Source organism: Pongo pygmaeus, chromosome 10 (genome assembly GCF_028885625.2).
Source record: "Pongo pygmaeus isolate AG05252 chromosome 10, NHGRI_mPonPyg2-v2.0_pri, whole genome shotgun sequence".
NCBI lineage: Eukaryota > Metazoa > Chordata > Mammalia > Primates > Hominidae > Pongo > Pongo pygmaeus.
In genome coordinates this window covers 30829422-30848289 of record NC_072383.2, presented here as the reverse complement: position 1 = coordinate 30848289, position 18868 = coordinate 30829422, and the positions used below count along the sequence as shown (strand labels likewise).

The following is an 18868-nucleotide window of genomic DNA, read 5'->3' as shown; positions in this document are numbered from 1 at the left end:
AGGCACACTCATTTTATGTTGTGGCTTATAGATTATAAGAATCACTAAGGCATATTAAAAGTTCAAGCACATACTATAATTTTCTTCCCCATCAAATCCATAATTACCAGTAATTTTACAAGCAGACCCCATTTTTCAGTAATTATAAGGACCTTACTTTTAAACTTTTAAAAGATGTGGCTAATTTATTCCCCTGCCGTATCAAATGAAGAATTTTATCTGAAAAAACAATCCTGCTTTTAAAATCCCATTTCCTACCTCTTTATACTTCTTGACATAAAGATAAGAGCGGTGATATTGAGTGGCAACACACTGAGATGAGTCAGGAAATTCTGATCACCTTCCTGCCTGGAAGTGTGATAGTTGGGGGTAATTTAAAAAGAGTGTAGTGCTTTGTTGGCTCTCAGTAAATCTCAGAGGCTTGTGAAAACATGGAGCCAAATAATCACTTTGGCCCAAACTCATGCCAAGAAAACCGTGAGCCAGAGGCCCTCCCTTTGGCCTATATGAGGTTGCCTTTCCTCCATATCCTCTAACCAGTGGGAGTAATTGCATTGCCCATCTTACTTTTTAGGGAACAACCTGTAAACCCCTTTTCCACTTTCTTCTTGCATCTACCTTGTCTCAACCTCCTAACTTCTTTCTGCTACGCCTCACTGACAGCAAAAAGATAAGACAGCTGACTGCAGATGCGTTCTCTCACATGGTCCAGTCCAGAGCTATTTTAATGTTGTCATTAAAGTCATGTCTCCTCTGATCTTGGGACTCTCCAGCCCACTGGTGCCTACACCTCTTTCTTTCTTCTTCATGTAGTCACTGTTGAGCCAGGCCTTTTTCAAAAGGGATACTTGTCTCTCTTCTTTCTTTACCTTCATCATACTAAATGGCTAGAAATTCTTTGGGAGGAATAATACTGCTGATAAAAGTCCCGCCGCTCAGTCTGGGTCTTTTTTGGTTTTTTTTTTTTTTTTTTTTTTTTTTTTAAGAAACTTTTAGGCCAGGCACGGTGGCTCACACCTGTAATCCCAGCACTTTGGGAGGCCAAGGCCGGCAGATCATGAGATCAGGAGATAGAGACCATCCTAGCCAACATGGTAAAACCCCATCTCTACTAAAAATACAAAAATTAGCTGTGCATGGTGGCACATGCCTGTAATCCCAGCTACTTGGGAGGCTGAGGTAGGAGAATTGCTTGAACCAGAGAGTCGGACATTGCAGTGAGCCAAGATTGCGCTACTGCACTCCAGCCTGGTAACAGAGGGAGACTCAGTCTCAAAAAAAAAAAGAAAAAGAAACTTTTAGCTTTCACATCCAGCAGTGCTGCCTAAGTGGAGGCATTCATTCTTTTCTTCATGCTTTTGTCCACCCATTCAACACATACTCATTCTGCCTAGCCAAGAGCAAGACAAATATGGTTCCTTCCCACAAAGAGCATATAAGATATTGGTGGAGACAGACATTATGTAAGTAATATGACGAGTGATTGATTACAGTTGTAAAAAGTGGTAGGAAGGAACCAGAGGATGTAACACGGAGACCTGGCCAAAAATGGGTGATATCACCTAAGGGCTGGCCCTGTGCGAGGCACTGTGCCATGCCATCTGCTTGCAACAATCTTTATCCTCATTTTACAAAGGAGAAAACAGAGGCACAGAAAGTATCCTCCCCACAGTCAGCCAGCCCAAGTGGAGCTAAGATTTGAACCCATGTCCGTGTGGTTCCAGATTCACAGGGTTAGTCCAGAGTACCATTGCCTCCAGGGAGGAACGTATGACAGGAACTCAGGAGACCTCGCAGGACATCTGCTGCTCAGGCATCATGAGAGTTACCCAGCTCAGAGGTTCTGATATCTGGGGGATCGTGGACTCTTGAGAATTTCACAAAGTTTTGTCCCCAGAGGAATGCACATATACACAGAGTTTTACACAAGCACCTAGGGGTCTACTCCCGAGTCCCTACTTTATCTGCTAATTTAGAATAAACATCTTAGCACTAGGTGGTTCTTGAGATCTTTCATTGTATGATTCAGGAAGCAGGAAAGAAACAGTAATAGAAACAAAATGTTGCAAGTACTTTCCTACAAGTGCAGTTTATTCCTAAATTTTAAGATTGGCCCCACATGGATGGAATGAGATTTCTTCTATTTGACATCATCTTTAGGAGGAAAGATTTTCAGTGCAAAATCAGCTCCTAAAAATTATCTTTCTTTTTTAAAAATTCAGGATATAATTTCCAACATCTAGAAAATAACATTCTCTGTCCACAGTCCTTATCCTCTCTCTCCAGAGGGAATCACAATTCTGAATTTGGCGCTTTTCATTTCCATGATTGTTTCTAGGACTTTACTTCATATACACACATACCAGTGAATAGCAAAAGTGTTATTTTACATATTTTCAAACTTTACATGAATGGTATCACTTGCTTTTTTTTTTTTTTCATTTACCATTGGGCTTTTGAGATATATCAGTGTTGATATATGTAGCTGTATTTCATTTATCTCAACTGCTGTATAGTATTTAATCATCATTATCCATTTTTCTGGGTTTGGAATTTAGGTTATTTCTACATTTTTGCTATTATAAACTAAGCTGCAGTGAAATTTCTGTGCATATATTCTTGTGCAAATACTTGAAGGTTTCTTTCAGGCATAGCCATGGAAGCGTAGTTGCTGGGCAAAGGATAGATGCACGTTGACTGCATTACATCCCGAGACATTGCTCCTGAAATGGTTCTAGCAGGAATGAGAATCCTCTTTGTTTCACTTTCTGATCATCCCTTGGTAGTATCAGATGTTTAAATTTTTGCCCATCTAGTGGTTATGAATTATATCTCAGAGAATTCATAACAAAAAATGTAATTGGATGGTTCAGCTATGAGCAATATCTTACGAGATTATAATAATGTAAATCCTTAATACCATTTCAGCCAAATATTCTGAGAGAAACCTATTTGGGTGGTGAGGGGTGAAGAAGTGTGTGTGTGAGTGTGTGTGTGTGCGAGAGTGTGTGTGTGTGTGTGTTGGTGGCCATCTAACAAAGACTGAGTTACAGTGTTCTATAGTAAGTCAATACGATAAGTTCTAAAATTGAAAAAACATGCATAATTATGTTGTTTTAATAATATGGCAGTAAATATCAGAAACACAAGAGCTAAAGACTTGAGAATGGTTGTTTCCAGGAAGCAAGACTTGTGGGTGGGGCAGTTTACTGGTGTCGGTTGTTGCAAGCCTTGTTATTCTGGTTGACTTTGTTTTCCCTCAATTCCATGCACAACAGGAGCAATGGGGCCCTCTGTCCACGCAGCCCACAGCAGCCCGGGAGCCCCCAGCCCTCCTCACTGCCAGGCCATCCTCACCGGGAGAATGGGAAGCAGCAGCGGTTCCCTCACAAAGGAGCTTGGGGTGGCTGCCACTCTCCACTGCCACCAGAACCCAAGAGCAGTGGATTCCCAGTGTCCCCACGAGCTGTGTGGTCCATGATGAGGTACTGGGCTGGGTTTCTTGTTCCCTGCATGTTTTCAATGTCCAGCGTCACCTAGTGCAGCCTGGGATGCCTGGGGAAGTGAAGCACTGAGTCAGCACACTGTGATGTCCCTCTCTTCATGCTTCCCTCCTTACCCGCTTCTTCCTGTCCCCATTTCCCTCCCTTCCTTCCCTATATTATAATGGATAAGAAAGGAGTAGTTAGAGGAAGCAAGCGGAAGCCCTGCTGCCTGCCTGTGATGAGGTGTGGGTCCGTGCAGCCTCAGGCATCAGAAGATGGGCACCCTCCGTTTCCTGGGGGAGGAGAACGTTCTCCTTCCCCTTCTCCTGCCTGTCTTTGCTCTTTGTGTTTGATCTGAATTTATTACGGTCCAAATATGGGAGGAAACCCAGAGGACTCTTCCTTTCTGAAATGTTTTTGAAGATGTATGAAAATCTTTACAGCATATGACTGTCTTTCTTTTCTTCCTTTTTTGTAATATTTTGACCTGGCCATGAAAATTAGCATGGATTTATCAGCACAGGTGTTGCTCCCTAAATTAGGCTGTCTCTAAAATATTTCAGGCCACGGACAAGTCAGAATATAACAGATATATGTTAAAAGATAAACTTAGGCCCATTAAAAAGCTGAAGAGTTTATTTGAGCAGACAGTGAATAATGAATTGGGCCGCTCCAGACTGCCGGTGGCTTGGGGCTCCCCTGCTGGGGCAGGGTGTGGGGAAGCTTTTATAGGGCAAACGCAGAAACGGAGCAAAGGAAATATTTGATTGGTTAAAGGGGAGTAGTAGCCCTATGTGGATCATTCTAGTGGAAAGTCTCTAGTTAGAGGTAAGTTAGTGGTTAAGCTTGGTTTCATTTTACCATTTACACTGAGTTGGGTTTCTCTGCTGATGTAGGAATGCAGGGTGCCAGAGTCACCTTGGCCTAATGATCTCCCAATTATTTTAACATATGGAAATTCCATTCATAAGATTAGCACTTTACCACTTCAGATTGCTATTGTTACTCTTCTGTGTAGTCCCTTAAAACTCCCTCTTTCCGCAGTCTTTGTTTCCAATTACTCTTGCCTTTGCCTGTGTTTGTTTTTTTTATCTTGCCCCATTCATTCATTCTTTTGTTCACTCATCAATAAATATCTGTTGAGCAGCTGACAAGTGCCAGGCATATTCTAGGCACCAGGAGTGTCCTGGTAAATAAGAAAGACAAGGTCCTTGCTCTTGTGTAGCTTTTCTTCTAGTAGAGGAAGGTAGACAATAAATAATCAACACTGAATGAACAATGTGAGTGCTAAGAAGAGAGTTAGGCAGAATGTGATGGAGAGTGATGGCTTAGCCTGGGTGCATTTGGGTTGGTTGGCCAGGGAAGGCTTCCGAATCCTCTTGGTGAGGTGAATTGCCAGTGAAGATGTGCAGGGATCTGGCAGAGGGTTCCAGGCTTGAGGGTCATAGCAAATTGGGAGGAGAAGGGGTGAGGGCAAGGAGGGGGGCAGGGCATAGGTGAAGGGCTGTACTGGCTGTGGAAGCAGGTTTGGATTTTATTCTGAGGGGAATGGGAAGATACTGGAGTTTGTGTGTGTGTATGTGTGTGTGTGTGTGTGTGTATGTAGACAGTTATGATAACATTTCTTTTAAAAATGTTCCCTCTGGCCTCTTCGTGGTGCAGGCTGTTGGGGGCAATCATGAAGGAGGGAAAAGGGTTAGGAGGCTTTCACACAAGCTGAGTGAGGGAAAAGGGGTCTTAGCTGAGAGTCATGGAAACTGCAATGAAGAGATGAGGTGGATTTGAGATACATTTCTGATACAGACCCAATAGGACTCGCTAATGTTTGTGATGATGGGGAGAGGGAAAGGAAGGAAACAAGTATTTCCAATTTTCTGGCTTAACCAGGTGGGTGGATGGTGGCATTAGTTACTAAGTGGAAAAATTAGGGGAGTAATAGGTTTTCTGGGGGTTGGGGAGAGAATAAAATCACAATAATGCATGAAATTCCCAAGGAAAAGGGAAGAGGAATAAAGGGTTAAAACATTGAGAAAATCTGGACATTTTTGTTGAGGGCCATGGAGGGAAAGAAGGTGAAACAATTGGGGAAATTGTGAATTTTTTAAATGGAGGCTAAAGAATGGGGGAAAAGGAGTACAGAGATCACTGGAGATGTTCAAGGTGGGACAGAAGCTAGGCTGCCATGTGACTATGAACTCGGTTAGGGCAGGTTCATGCCAGGGTGTCTCATAGATGTGTTGCCAGCTCCTGTCACAGTGTCTGGCCAATAACGCTGCTTAAATATTTGTGACATGGATCAGTTGATGAGTAGATGATAAGGAAGTGTTGGAAATTAAGCACAGATGGAACATTTTCAATAAATTTGCCAACGAATAAATGGGGAAAAGGTTGTTAGTGGGAGGGTTGTTCGTTTTTCTTTTCAGACGTGTGTGTGTGTGTGTATGTGTGTGTGTGTGTGTGTGTGTGTGTGTATTCTTAGATAACCTGTAGAGAGGAGAGATGAATGATGCTGGAGCAGAAAGGGTAAGATGAAATATGAATTCCTCTGGTGTGCTGCTAATTGTTTAATAACTGGCTCTCCAAAGAACGGGACCCCTGATTTGTAGTGTTTGCTAATGTAAATACTCCCACTGTGGCTGATTTCAAGCTACAAGTGTGACTTCAGTGACCGTGGAGTTGTGAGAGCTGTCATAGTCCGCCATGATGCCATGTTTCTACCAGACGGATGCAATAGACATAAATAACCTCAAAAGTGTAGATAATAGCAAAGTGAAGCAAAAGCCAACTCAAGAGTAATGAGCTTTGAATATTTAGTACCTTGTTTAAAATATGACATATTTAAATTTAAGTTTATTTACTTGAATTTTTAATAATGGCTGTTTTTTAAGTAAGCAACTTGTAAAATTCCTAAAAATTTAACAGTCAGCTCTTCCAAACCAGTGTCAGCCGGTTCCAGCACACCAGTGAGAAGATCCCTCAGGAAGGGGAAGAAAACTTTCTATTATCCAACTACTATGTACCAGAAAGGGGGCTAGCATGTCCCATATGTTATTCTATCCAACCACTATGGTATCTCTTTTAGGGCAGATATTGTAACTCCCATTGCTATGAAGAAACTGAGGCTTAGAGGTTAAAAAACCTTGTCCAAGTTCACATAGTAAGTGGTAGGGTCAGGATTGGAACCCAGACTGTTTGACTCCTAAACTTGTGCTTTGACCATTTACTGTGCTCTGAAGCCCAGAGTCCAGAGTGAGGGCTAAGCTTTGGGGAAGAGGCAGGGTGCTTGTATCATTTCTGTGTGGAGCTGGCCTCTCCATTGAACTCTCAGCAGGTACAAAGATTCTTGTAGTCATCTCTGGTTCCACAAATGAGACACCTCTTGACTTGCTTCAGTATGGGGTATTGGTGCTAATACATTGAACTAGGTGACATGCTTTGTAGATTACTTTTTCGTTTTTTTAACCTTAGGTAGCAGGCTATTTTAGAAAGAGTGATGATCGGAGAGCAGCAGATAGCACAACTGGAATTGGGCCGGATTCTCACTAAGTTAATGTATTTATGGCCCTGGACCATCTTCCCTCCATGGAAAGTTGTCATACATGTTTTCTCTTTGGAAAACAAAAAACAAAAAAACAAAAAACGGTGTCATACATTTGAGTATATATTTGATTACTGTTACAATTACTTTTGAAAACTGTGCTGTACTTTTGTGAGAAGGTGATCAGGTAAAGCAAATAAAAGTTGGAAGAGGCAACGTTATCATAGTTCTTAAGATCTCTGACTCTGCAGACAGAGAGTTTAAATCATGGCTCTATCACTTACTTGATGCCGGACAAGTTATTTGATCTCTGTGAGCCTCAGTTTTTTCATCTCTCAAAGGGGGAAATGCTGGTTGTCAGGATTAAAAGCATTTGTATATGTAATTGGTGCCTGGCATACCGTGGCCACTCAGCACATGGAAGCCAGCAGCATCATCATTATTAGTTTAGTATTCTGAATATGATTTTCCCCGTATGGGTTTCTGAACACCAGGATGCATTATGAAAATGCTGAACCTGCAATATACAGGCAAGGAATGAGTTTGTGTGCATTTTTTGTTGTTGTTGTTTTTCAACTTCAAAACTATTAGCACATAGTCGTATTGGATGCATTGGTGTGAGGTTGACAAGAATTGGGCTAAATGTTATCAGGCAAAATATTGTTTTCAGAAGTTATCTAATACAGGGAAAAATCTAAGCCCAGGAAAAAATCCTACTGCAGGTCATTTATTTAGTTTGCCTATTTTTATGTGACTTACTGATTGACTTATAGGTAGAAAGTATAATGAAAAGCCTCGAGTTGAGAGTACCTACTCTAGAATCAGATTACATTTTAGTTGATGCTTCTTTTACTGAATTATTCCGTGGGAAATGAGAAATGTTTTATGTGTAAACATCCCCCAACATCTTAAATACATCAAATTCATGCATACATGGAAACACTTTCCCTTTCACATTAGAAAGCCCAGTGAATTCTAAATGAAATCTTATCTTCATTCCATATATATCAAGTATATACACACCTATATATGTATAGTCATTCTTCATATATACTTGATTGGTTTCATATTTAAATGACAATGACCACAATAGGCATTGAAGACAGTTCTTGGCGCTATAAATTCTTGGACATTTCCTCTTTCCTCTGCTGCCCTTCAGGGTATATTATGGATCATTCATTCATTCAATGTTTACTGAGCACCTACTATGTGTCAGGCACTATTTTTGGTGCTGGAAATATGGCAGTGAAAGAACAAAGCCCTATCTTTATAAAACTTTATGGGATGATGATCATGATATTTCTACATAAAATGAACTCCTTTTCTACTTTTGTGGGCGAGATAATGGTTAGATTTTCATTTCAGTGGCTCTTAAAAGTTTTTTCCTGTAAATACCTTGCACATAGGTGTACAAATAAAAAAACTAAAACAAGTTTAGGACTAGAGAACAGTTTGGCACTAAAGTGAATTATAAGGTAATTAAATTCAAGAGACATAGGGAGGCATATAAATATTTTGACCTTCAATGATAAAATGCGTAGCTGATCTTTTAAGTGTCATTTTTATGTTTTATTGTTGTAGACCTTGTATGGCACTCTTTTTCCCCAAAGTAAGAAATGCTGTGCAAATTAAACTCCTGAGGTAGGCTTTTGAACTTTTATGTCACACGTATGATTCTATGAGTAGGGAAAATGTGTTCCAGATTATTAACAGCCTCATACCATCTTTGAGAGAAACCTAGTGAGCTAGTGATATGAGATTTGCAAGTGACAGAACAAATCTGTGTTGAAAGCCTGTATTATTGATGAATAATAACTCTGTTCTCTTTCTCCCCTTTATGCATCATATTCATTGATTGATCTCAGATGAGCCATTTTCAGTCTCATTCAGCTGCTGCTTTCAAAAATGAAAGACTGAATAAGAGGTGTGGAGTTAACTAATGGGTCCACACAGAAAATACATGTAACAGTTAAAAGTGAAGTTTGTAGGTTCCTATTTTTTTAATAAATCCCATATCCCTCATTTTAAAATCTCTTAAAATATAAACCTCAGTGATGCACGTTAGAAACACAAACCACCTCGTGGAAGCAGATATGAACCAAGATCTTACTTTAAAGGGTTGTTGCAAATTTTTAATTGCTGCTAATAGCTTTTTCCTCGCTTCCCTTGCTTTGTGTATAAATAAGCTGGTCCACATTTCACTATGGAATTCTCTCTTCAATGGCATGCATAGTTAAATGTTTAGATGTAGTTTTTAGGTGACCGTATTCAGATCACTGTCAGTTATTTCCAGGAGGTAGGAGCGTGATAGTGGTAGACCCAAGAAAGCAATAACTTTTAGGCTGAACTATATAATGAAACTGACCAAACTAACCAGTATAATTAAAGTTATGTATTATTAAACAACTTTATAACTGTTTATACTCAGGGTCCTGTCATTCAGACACAATACCCAAATTATATCCTTCCTAATCTTTGTCCATATGCATCCCTGAGCTTTCTCCCTTCTTCAGCTTCTATTTTTTTTTTTTTTTTTTTTTTTTGGTGGAGTCTCGCTGTGTTGCTCAGGCTGGAGTGCAGTGACGTTATCTCGACTCACTGCAACCTCTGCCTTCTGAGTTCAAGTGATTCTCCTGCCTCAGCCTCCTGAGTAGCTGGGATTACAGGTGTGCCACCATGCCTGGCTAATTTTTGTATTTTTAGTAGAGACAGGGTTTCACCCTGTTGGCCGGGTTGGTCTTGAACTCTTGACCTTGGGTGATCTGCCTGCCTTGGCCTCCCAAAGTGCTGGGATTAAAGTTGTGAGCCACTGCTCCTGGCCTAGTTTCTTTTTTAATGTAGTGAATTGACCATAGTTTTTGCTAAGACCCTGTGCCCTTTGGTGTTCTGGGACTACAGGCACACTTGGTGAATGTTAAGGCACTGCAGAAGGGAGGTGGTTGATTACTGCAGGCAAATGACCTCCTATAAAGAAGGAAATAGTTTATTGAAAAGGGTAAATGAATGGTGGTGTTTTGCTATAGGTGTGACAGAAATGGCAGGAAATGTGTTTTAAAAAATAAAAAAAATTAAAATTGGGCACTGTGGCTCACGCCTGTAACTCCAGCACTTTGGGAGGCTGAGGTGGGAGGATCACCTAAACCCAAGAGTTTGTGGCTGTAATGAGCCATGATCACACCACTGCACTCCAGCCTGGATGACAAAGCAGGACTCTGCCTCTAAAAAGAAAAAAAAAGTTAAGTACAAAACTTATTTCCAAAATAAACTTTGTCAGTTAGTGTTAAAAGGCTTTTTAATTATGAACTGTGTTTATTGGAATAGTGTCATTACTGTGCCTTTAATGTTCTTCGGTGGGTTACTTACTCAAGCTGGTTTCCCAGGTCTCATTAAAGTAGCTTTTTTGCAAATATAGAACTTGCCAGAAAAGTGTTTTCTTTGGTGGCTAGAGAATTTGAAGAGAGATTTTTGTTTTTTCTATTACTGTTTCTTAACCATTAATTGAGAGGGATCTTATCCCTTTTTAACCAGACCCAGAGTATGTGGTAAAGCAGGAACTACCTTTATGAGTTCATCTGAAAGCTTACTGGAATTCCACATTGGTTCCTGAACTGAGCTCGGCACTAAAATGGATCATTTCAACAAAGTGCTTGTTGGCTTCATTCAGAAGTTAGCACTAAAAGCTTCTTCTGAATAAATCACATGCTAAGGAGGCAAAAATTCCTTTTAATTTATGGGTAGCAGTTGATAGTTTCTAACTGCTGACAGTCCCTGGTTCATTCTGCTTCATCTTGATTGGGTATCGGTTCTTGGCAATATTTGATCCCCTGTGAATTTCAGTCAGTGGATGATAAGTTCTTTCCTTTCTCAGTGTAGAGTAATCAAGCTTAGGCATCTGCCTTCCAACTGGATGCACAGGGACATATGTTGAAAGAGAACGCTATCAGAACGTAGGCATTTCTGGTTGGCATGCAATTCCATCACTGTCACAACATGCTGTTGAAAGAGGATCTCGGGTCTCATGGCTTTCTATCAGCTCAGCAGACACCATATGGAATACTCAACCTCTGGCCTGTGTGGGTAAGAGAGTGGCAGCTGACTTCAAGGCCACAAAACAGCTCTCTTCTTTTGCAGAACACAGCTAGTGCTCTTACCGTGCTGCAGGGAGTTAGCTGCTGCTATCTTTGCCCTTTTAGTTAATGCTACTATCAGCCAGTTTAATTTTTTTCTCTTTCTCTTTTTTAATGTAACCTACTGACAGGTTGTGGAGTGATTGTAATAAAAGTTGTATCAGTTCATCTTAACATGGTAAACACTCAGGGGATATATAAATAATCTTTTCGTGAGAACATTATTCTATGCCAGGTAATATATCATTGTGGTTTCAGATAATTTGGTGGGCTTTCCAGGTTGTTGCTTGGAAAATTGTCTGGCACATGTTTTGATCTGGTACTATGTATTGTAGACTCAATATGACAGAACCTTAAAGATATACATGCTTCAATGAAATATTTTTTTAAAAAAAATTGAAGAGATTTGGAAGGACATTTATCCTCAGAAGAAAACCAGAATTTTAGAAGTGGAAATGATTTGAAAATTCTCTTAAAATTCAGAAGCAAGCATGATGATCGTGATTTTCATCATGATCAACATTATGAGTACCACTGTAGCACTTCCCAATGGCCAGGAACCATCCCTCAAATTTTACGGATGGCTTACAATTTTAATTCTTACAAAACCTATGAGGTTGGCAGTGTACATTACCAGTAAAGAGCATGGACTCCTACCAGAGTGCCTGGGTTCCAATTCTGCCCCCACTGCTTACCAGGCATATGATCTTTTACAGATTGCTTACACGCTCTGTGTCTCAGTTTCCTTGTGTGTACCACAGCAGTAGTACTACTAATACCTATCCCATGAGATTATTGTGAAAAACAAATGAGGTAGTACATGAAACAGCTTACGATAGCTCTTAATTGTGGGTTTTCATAAATGGTAGTGCTAGGATTTAACTCCCTTCTCCCATGTTTATTTTATGCGAAAGCCAATGTGAAAGAATTACTGTTTAGAAAGCTTTTCTTTTTACACCATTCACCTTTTCTTTGCTGTGTTAATGAAGGAAAGTTGTATAGTCTTTGTTTGACTTTATGCTATGTGGTTACCTCATTTTATGAGCTTACACTATTTTAGAAGGAAATAGATGATAAGAGAAAAACATTCATGTAGCAATGATGGCCATTCCATCAGTTTAAGAGGATAATAGAATCCTATGATAACACTTAATTCTTAACTGATGAATGCCATCCTTGTTATGTCTCAAAAGGCACATTTAGAGTTATTCTTAGTTTCTGAGACTAACAGCTGACCTTTTTTAAATTAAAATTTTTTGATGTATTTCGAATGACTATCATCACTTTAATAAATCATTAGGTTGAAAAGCAAATAATAAAGACTTAATTTACTAGCTTTTTAGATAGATGACCTTATAGTCATATGGGAGGATGTGTTTCATTTTGTAGATTTATGAATTTTTGATACTATTTATATTATTCAAACCATGATCTTTATAACTTTATATATAAGCTTGGAAATGCATATTGACTTTGAAGTCACCCTAAGCTACAGTCTTCATGAGCGACCCGTCATTAAAGATTTGCCCTTAATGATTTAACCTATATAAGTCTTGGTAAAGTGTTTAAAATAAACATAAGTGTAGACTTTTAAGAGCTGAAGGCAATTAATATATATAATTTGGAAAAATAAATAAATAATACAATCAAACCCAAACAGCCAGCCAGAGTTGGATGGAAGGAAAGAATAATGTTTGTGTCTTTTGTTAAGAGCTAGACATGCTATAGGTAACTAATCAAAAACCAATATATTTCAGTGTTTGAGTGGTAGAGCTTCTGGTTCCTGACAGTTAAGTCTTTATCAGAGATTTTTTTTTTCATAGTTTTCATTTGGCTTCCTTAAGTAATTTTTCTTTGTGACCATGAAAGGAGTGTGATTTTGTGAAAGGAATGATGATTCACACTGCAATTATGATGGAAAAAAGCTTTGATTTTAAAAAGTGGTCTCTTTCATTATAAAACTTCAGTTTGGCTTGTCATGCAGTCAGGGAGAGGTTGTGCATTTATCCCCAATATAATTTGTTTCTTCTTTATAACTGCCAAGGTAAACCATTCAGATAAGTTGAAATTGGGTGCCGATCTCTAGACATTTCTAAGCAGGAAATGTAGACGTGATCATGGTTGATGACTAAGAGAACAGAATGTCTTGAGCATTAAAACGCTTTTCATTCTCCCTCATTGTTGTTTTTGAAAAACCTGAACAATGGAAAGTCACTGATTAGTTTTGGGGTGTATGTGTTTTCTTTTTTAGAGAATAGCTATTTCTCAGGTTGTGTAAGAGACAAAGAAATGAGAGATAGCACAGGGTAGTGCAAGAAGCCTGGCTAGTGGGTCTTACTTGGATTCTGATTTGCGATGTCCTTTGGGCCAATTACTTTAGCTCCCTAGATCTTGGTTTTTCTTATCCATGAAGTGACACAAGGGAGACAAGCTGGTTGGCCTCATGTCATTTAATACTCTCTGGAAAGTCTATTATCTTCAAACTCTTAAGAACTGTACTGCCAGTTTTCCTCTTTTTGAATGACCATACTCCATTGGCCTGTGTAGTTAGAAATTGTGTGAGAGTTAGAGGTTGACCCTAAAATGAGATACCGTAATGAGAGACTCTTGTGACTACACAGACTTTGGAGGAAATTTTGCTAGTGTTCATTGTCATTTTTCTCGTTTCCTTTTCCATTGTTAATTTTTGGCTACTTAAGTCTTTGGAACTTAGCTCAAATGCAGTGATGGAAAATGTCAATATTTAAAAAAGATTTTTTGTGTTTTATGTATTTTGTCTTCAATAATCATAATGTAGTAAAGTTGTGCATTGGCAAACTGATTTTTAAAAGGTGGTTCTGTGATATATTTAATAAACATTTATTAAAAACTTACTTTATATACAAATGTCTTAGAGATCATTTGCTTGCGAGAGCAAAACTTCAAAAAGTTTGTTTAAACAATTTGCAGTATTTGTTAGAAAAATACACTAGAATCTAACAACACTTGAGGACATGTATTGAACATGGTTTCTGGACACAGGAACTGGCAAGGTCAAAACATTTATATTTTTGCCTCTCTGGGGCTTCGTAGTATCTCTATCACTTTTTAAAAAATTAATATTGTTTTCCTTTTTCCTTCTTTGTAAAGACTGACTTGGGCCGGGCATAGTGGCTCATGCATATAATCCTAGCACCATGGAAGGCCGAGGTAAGATCACTTGAGCCTAGGAGTTCAAGGCCTGGAAACATAGGGAGACCCTGTATTAGTCAGGGTTCTCTTAGAGGGACAGAACTAATAGGAGATATATATATGTATATAAAGGGGAGCTTATTAAGTATTAACTTACATGATCACAAGGTCCCACAATAGGCTGTCTGCAAGCTGAGGAGCAAGGAGTGCCAGTCGGAGTCCCCAGACTGAAGAGCTTGGAGTCTGATGTTCGAGGGCAGGAAGCATCCAGCATGGGAGAAAGATGTAGGCTGAGAGGCTAGGCTTGTCTCTCTTTTTCATGTTTTTCTGCCTGCTGTATATTCACTGGAAACTGATTAGATTGTGCCCACCAGATTAAGGGTGGATCTGCCTTCCCCAGCCCACTGACTCAAATGTTAATCTCTTTTGGCAACACCCACACAGACACACCCAGGATTAATACTTTGTATCTTTCAATCCAATCAAGTTGACACTCAATATTAAGCATCACAGACCCCATCTCCTCAAAATTTTTTCAAAAAATGAGCTAGGCATGGTGATGCACACTTGTGGTTTCAGCTACTTGGGAGGCTGGGGCAGGAGGATCACTTGGGCCCAGGAATTCCTGGCTAGAGTAAACTATGATGACACCACTTCACTTCAGCCTGGGCCACAGTGTGAGACCTCATCCCTTTAAAATAAATAGAGAAAGAAAGATGGGGGCTGGGAGCAGTGGCTCACGCCTGTAATCTCAGCACTTTGGGAGGCTGAGGTGGGTGGATCATGAGGTCAAGAGTTCGAGACCTCTTGGCCAATGTGGTGAAACCCTGTCTCTACTAAGAATACAAAAATTAGCTGGGCGTGGTGGTGCGTGCCTATAACCCCAGCTATTCGGTAGGCTGAGGCATGAGAATCTCTTGAACCTGAGAGGTGGAGGTTGTAATGAGCTGGGAGTATGCCACTGCACTCCAGCCTGGGCAACAGAGCAAGACCTCATCTCGGAAAAAAAAAAAAAAAAAAAAAAGATTGACTTTTTAAAATTTGATGAGTGCAGGACCGCTTCAGTGCCAGTTTCATACAGCCTCTCTGTTCAATTCTCTGTAAGAAATAGACTAGAATTCCTGTGCCCTGACTCAAAATTTTCAAAAAAGAGACTGGTTGGCCCAGCATGGATTAGCTTACATCTTGGTGGGGGAAGTTATAGAAATAAAAAGGTAATTTCACTGAGGATGGCAAGTGCATTGCTAGAAGTATGTACACAGAATTATGGGATCACAGGAGAGGTGACCTTAGCCAGCTTGGGAAGTTTGGCTCAAGCTGAGTCTTAACAGATGAGACAATGATAGTCTCTCCAGGCAGAAAGCATAGCTTGGGCAGAGACACAGAGGTGTGCAACTGCAGAATCCCTCTCTCTCTCTGTGTATGTGTGTGTGTGTGTGTACACGAATGTGTGCAACTATGAGCAAGCAGCTCAGGGTGTGAGCAGTGGGAGATGAGGTTGGGAAGGGTAGGCAGGAGTCCTGTCATGAAGGAACTTGGGAGTGAAGTCAGAGGACTTTGACCCCTGTAGATGAAGGTTTACAGGGCAGTGGCAAGCTCATCTGAATTAGATTGCTATGTAGGAAAGTCTGATCATGAGGCCTGATGCAACATATGATTTAAGTGTGAAGATAAGAAAATTCAAAGCATTTGATATTGTTATATTTTTGAGAATGATAAAATATTTCTGAGATTTTTATCATAATTGAATCCCGCATATTTGTGAAAGCTCAGTATTTTGTTTGTTGAGATTGTCTCATATAAAAATTTCTTTACCCATTTTTATAGTTTTGCAGAGTGTTCACATTTAAGAAAAGGTAACAGGAACCTTGTGGGTGCATTTATTTTCTTAGCCCATGATAGAGGGAAACTGTGTCATGTATCCATACGTGTTAATTGGCTTGAGCCTTCTCAATTGATGATTGTCTTCTAAAGAACAGAAAATAATGGAAACTTCACAGGGTTGACAATCCATTTCTATTATTCATTCATTTTGCTGAGTTTATCATTTTGATTTCCGGTTTCTGACTAAAATCATCATTTTTTCTTACGTGTGTTGTGTCCAAGCAGCTGTTGTATTTTGTATTAGAGCAGATAATTGCCTTTCTTCTTGGCAAAGAAAATGAGCAGATGTGAAATAAATATCTTTTTCTGGCTTGATCAATTGGAAGCTCTGCAACCTAATATTGACTGCATTTTCCTAAGTGATGTAGCAAGTGCATCTCAATGTGAGACTATAGCTGTTAACTGCCAGGCATTCACTTTGGCCAGACTCTTAGTTTTAGAGCTTGAATAGTGAGAAACAAAGTTTGGTATTCACGTAAGGAAAATAGTATGTTGACTAGAAGGGCCCTGTTGATGGAATTTTTCCCAAAAAATGATTTTAGAATTTCCTTCCTTGTTTACATTTAACAATAACGAAACTGTGTCATGCTCAGGGATTAGGTACATGGATTCTGGAGTCACATAAAATGGGTTTAAGTCCAAGATTTTTCATTTAGTAGCAGTAAAAATTTGAATTAACTGATTTCCAGATCTATAAAATAAGAATAATTAGTAATAATTATTGTAAATGATGTGACATATGTGAAGACTCTAGCATGGGGCCCAGTACAACACAAGCACCCAATTGGCACTTACTGTTGTACCCTAATCTGAAGATAGGCAGTCTTTCTATGGTTGGAGAAGAAAGGGGGTGGATAATAAGTTGCCTGTTCAGTAAATCTGTGGTGCTACTTTTCAGTGTCTTGCAAGATTGGCTTCATTATTCAAGATCTCTTTCCCATTGGAAAGGAAAAGGGAGTCCCTATGGAATGCCTGTTATAAGCCGGGAGATAAACAGCATGCAGCTCATTAACTGTCACCACGCCCTTGGGAAGCAGGTCTTCCTACATGTGGAAGGCAAGGCTCCGGGAGCTCATATCATTCGCTCAGCAGGACACAGCTGGAGAGTGGAAGACCCAGGATGTGAACCCACATCCATCTGATTCCACCGTCTAGGCTGCCCCAGGCTGTAGAGGTCAAACCCTTACAGTGTTTTCTGGAGACATTTAGGAGCAACTTCTAGAAAGAACTGTTGGGAAAGGCAGAAGTCTCCTGGGAGCAGGAATCTGTTTCCCCTTTTCCCTGAGTAGCTTCCCCCCTCCCGCCGCCCTTTTTTTATTTTTATTTTTTATTTTTTTGATGGAGTTTCGCTCTTGTTGCCCAGGCTGGAGTGCAATGGCGCGATCTGGGCTCACGGCAACCCCTGCCTCCCAGGTTTCAAGCGATTCTCCTGCCTCAGCCTCCCGAGTAGCTGGGATTGAATTAACTGATTTGCCCGAGGACAGGCATGCGCCACCAGGCCCGGCTAATTTCGTATTTTTAGTAGAGACCGGGTTTCTCCATGTTGGTCAGGCTGGTCTTGAATTCCGGACCTCAGGTGATCCGCCCACCTCAGCCTCCCAAAGTGCTGGGATTACAGGTGTGAGCCACCACGCCTGGCCACCCCCGTTTTGCATGTTGGGTGCTGCTGCTCTGTCTGGCTCTGAGCCATGGCATCATCGTGTTGGAGAGAAATAGGATGTCTCTGTTCAGAGCACCCGGCTCAGCACTTTTCAGAAAGTCGTTCTTCACCTTAAAGTGAAATGTCAGGTGCGACGTGTCACATTTCATCCGTAAGCAGTCTTTAAATACAATTTTTAAAAAGCTCTCTGACGCAGCAGTGAACTAGCTGTTGCGGGATAGAGACAGTCCTGGGCTCCTGATAATTCTGTCTGCTGAGTGTTACGTTGGATGGTTGTGCTGCTCTTCGGTGGAACTGCTTTACGTGTGGCATTTCTGAGACATGGATTGTGTGTGTTATGTGTGTATCTGGTTAAGTATCACTTTGTGGACGTTTCAAAGTTAATGCATCTCTGTATAAGCCTTTGCTGTGGGCATGCCAGCACAGTGTTGCACGTAGTCATGGTGGCACACTAGTGAGTCACTAGCTTTTTATTTTTGTTTTTTAAGAGAGAGAATTCAGGCCTGGCGTGGTGGCTCCCGCCTGTAATCCCAGCACTTTGGGAGGCCGAGGTGGGCGGATCACAAGGTCAGGAGTTTGAGACCAGCCTGGCCAACATGGCAAAACCCTATCTCTACTAAAAATACAAAAAGTAGCTGGGCGTGGTGGCGGGCACCTGTAATCCCCCCTACTCAGGAGGCTGAGGCAGGAGAATCACTTGCACCTGGGAGACGGAGGTTGCAGTGAGCCCGGATTGTGCCACTGCACTCCAGCCTGGGCGACCCAGCAAGACTCTGTCTCAATAAAAGAGAGAGAGAGAATTTAAGTAAGGAAAAGGTTACTTTTCTTTATTTCTCCTTTTTTTGTTCTGAAGAAATTTAAGTTATTCAGGGGAGTATGAAAAAATAATGTGATAAACATCCATATTCCTACTGAGTCATACTTTTTCCGGTCCTTTTTTTTTTTTTTTTTTTTTGGCTTTACCTAAGGAGTGAAACTACTGGTGGAGCTCAAGTCTACCTTA

At 40.4% G+C, this 18868-nt stretch overlaps 1 protein-coding gene across 4 annotated transcripts in view; it reads left to right on the top strand.

The window, feature by feature from the left end:
* TMTC1 (transmembrane O-mannosyltransferase targeting cadherins 1) overlaps positions 1–18868 on the top strand; it is a 281634-nt gene that overhangs the window by 28846 nt on the left and 233920 nt on the right. For 3 of the 4 annotated variants that reach the window (XM_054442887.2, XM_054442886.2, XM_054442885.2), the window contains exon 5: positions 3279–3485. The exons of the other annotated variant lie outside the window; for it this stretch is intronic. In XM_054442887.2, the coding sequence (XP_054298862.1) occupies positions 3279–3485 (207 nt within the window). The remainder of the gene's footprint in view (positions 1–3278; positions 3486–18868) is intronic. 4 annotated transcript variants of the gene reach the window in all.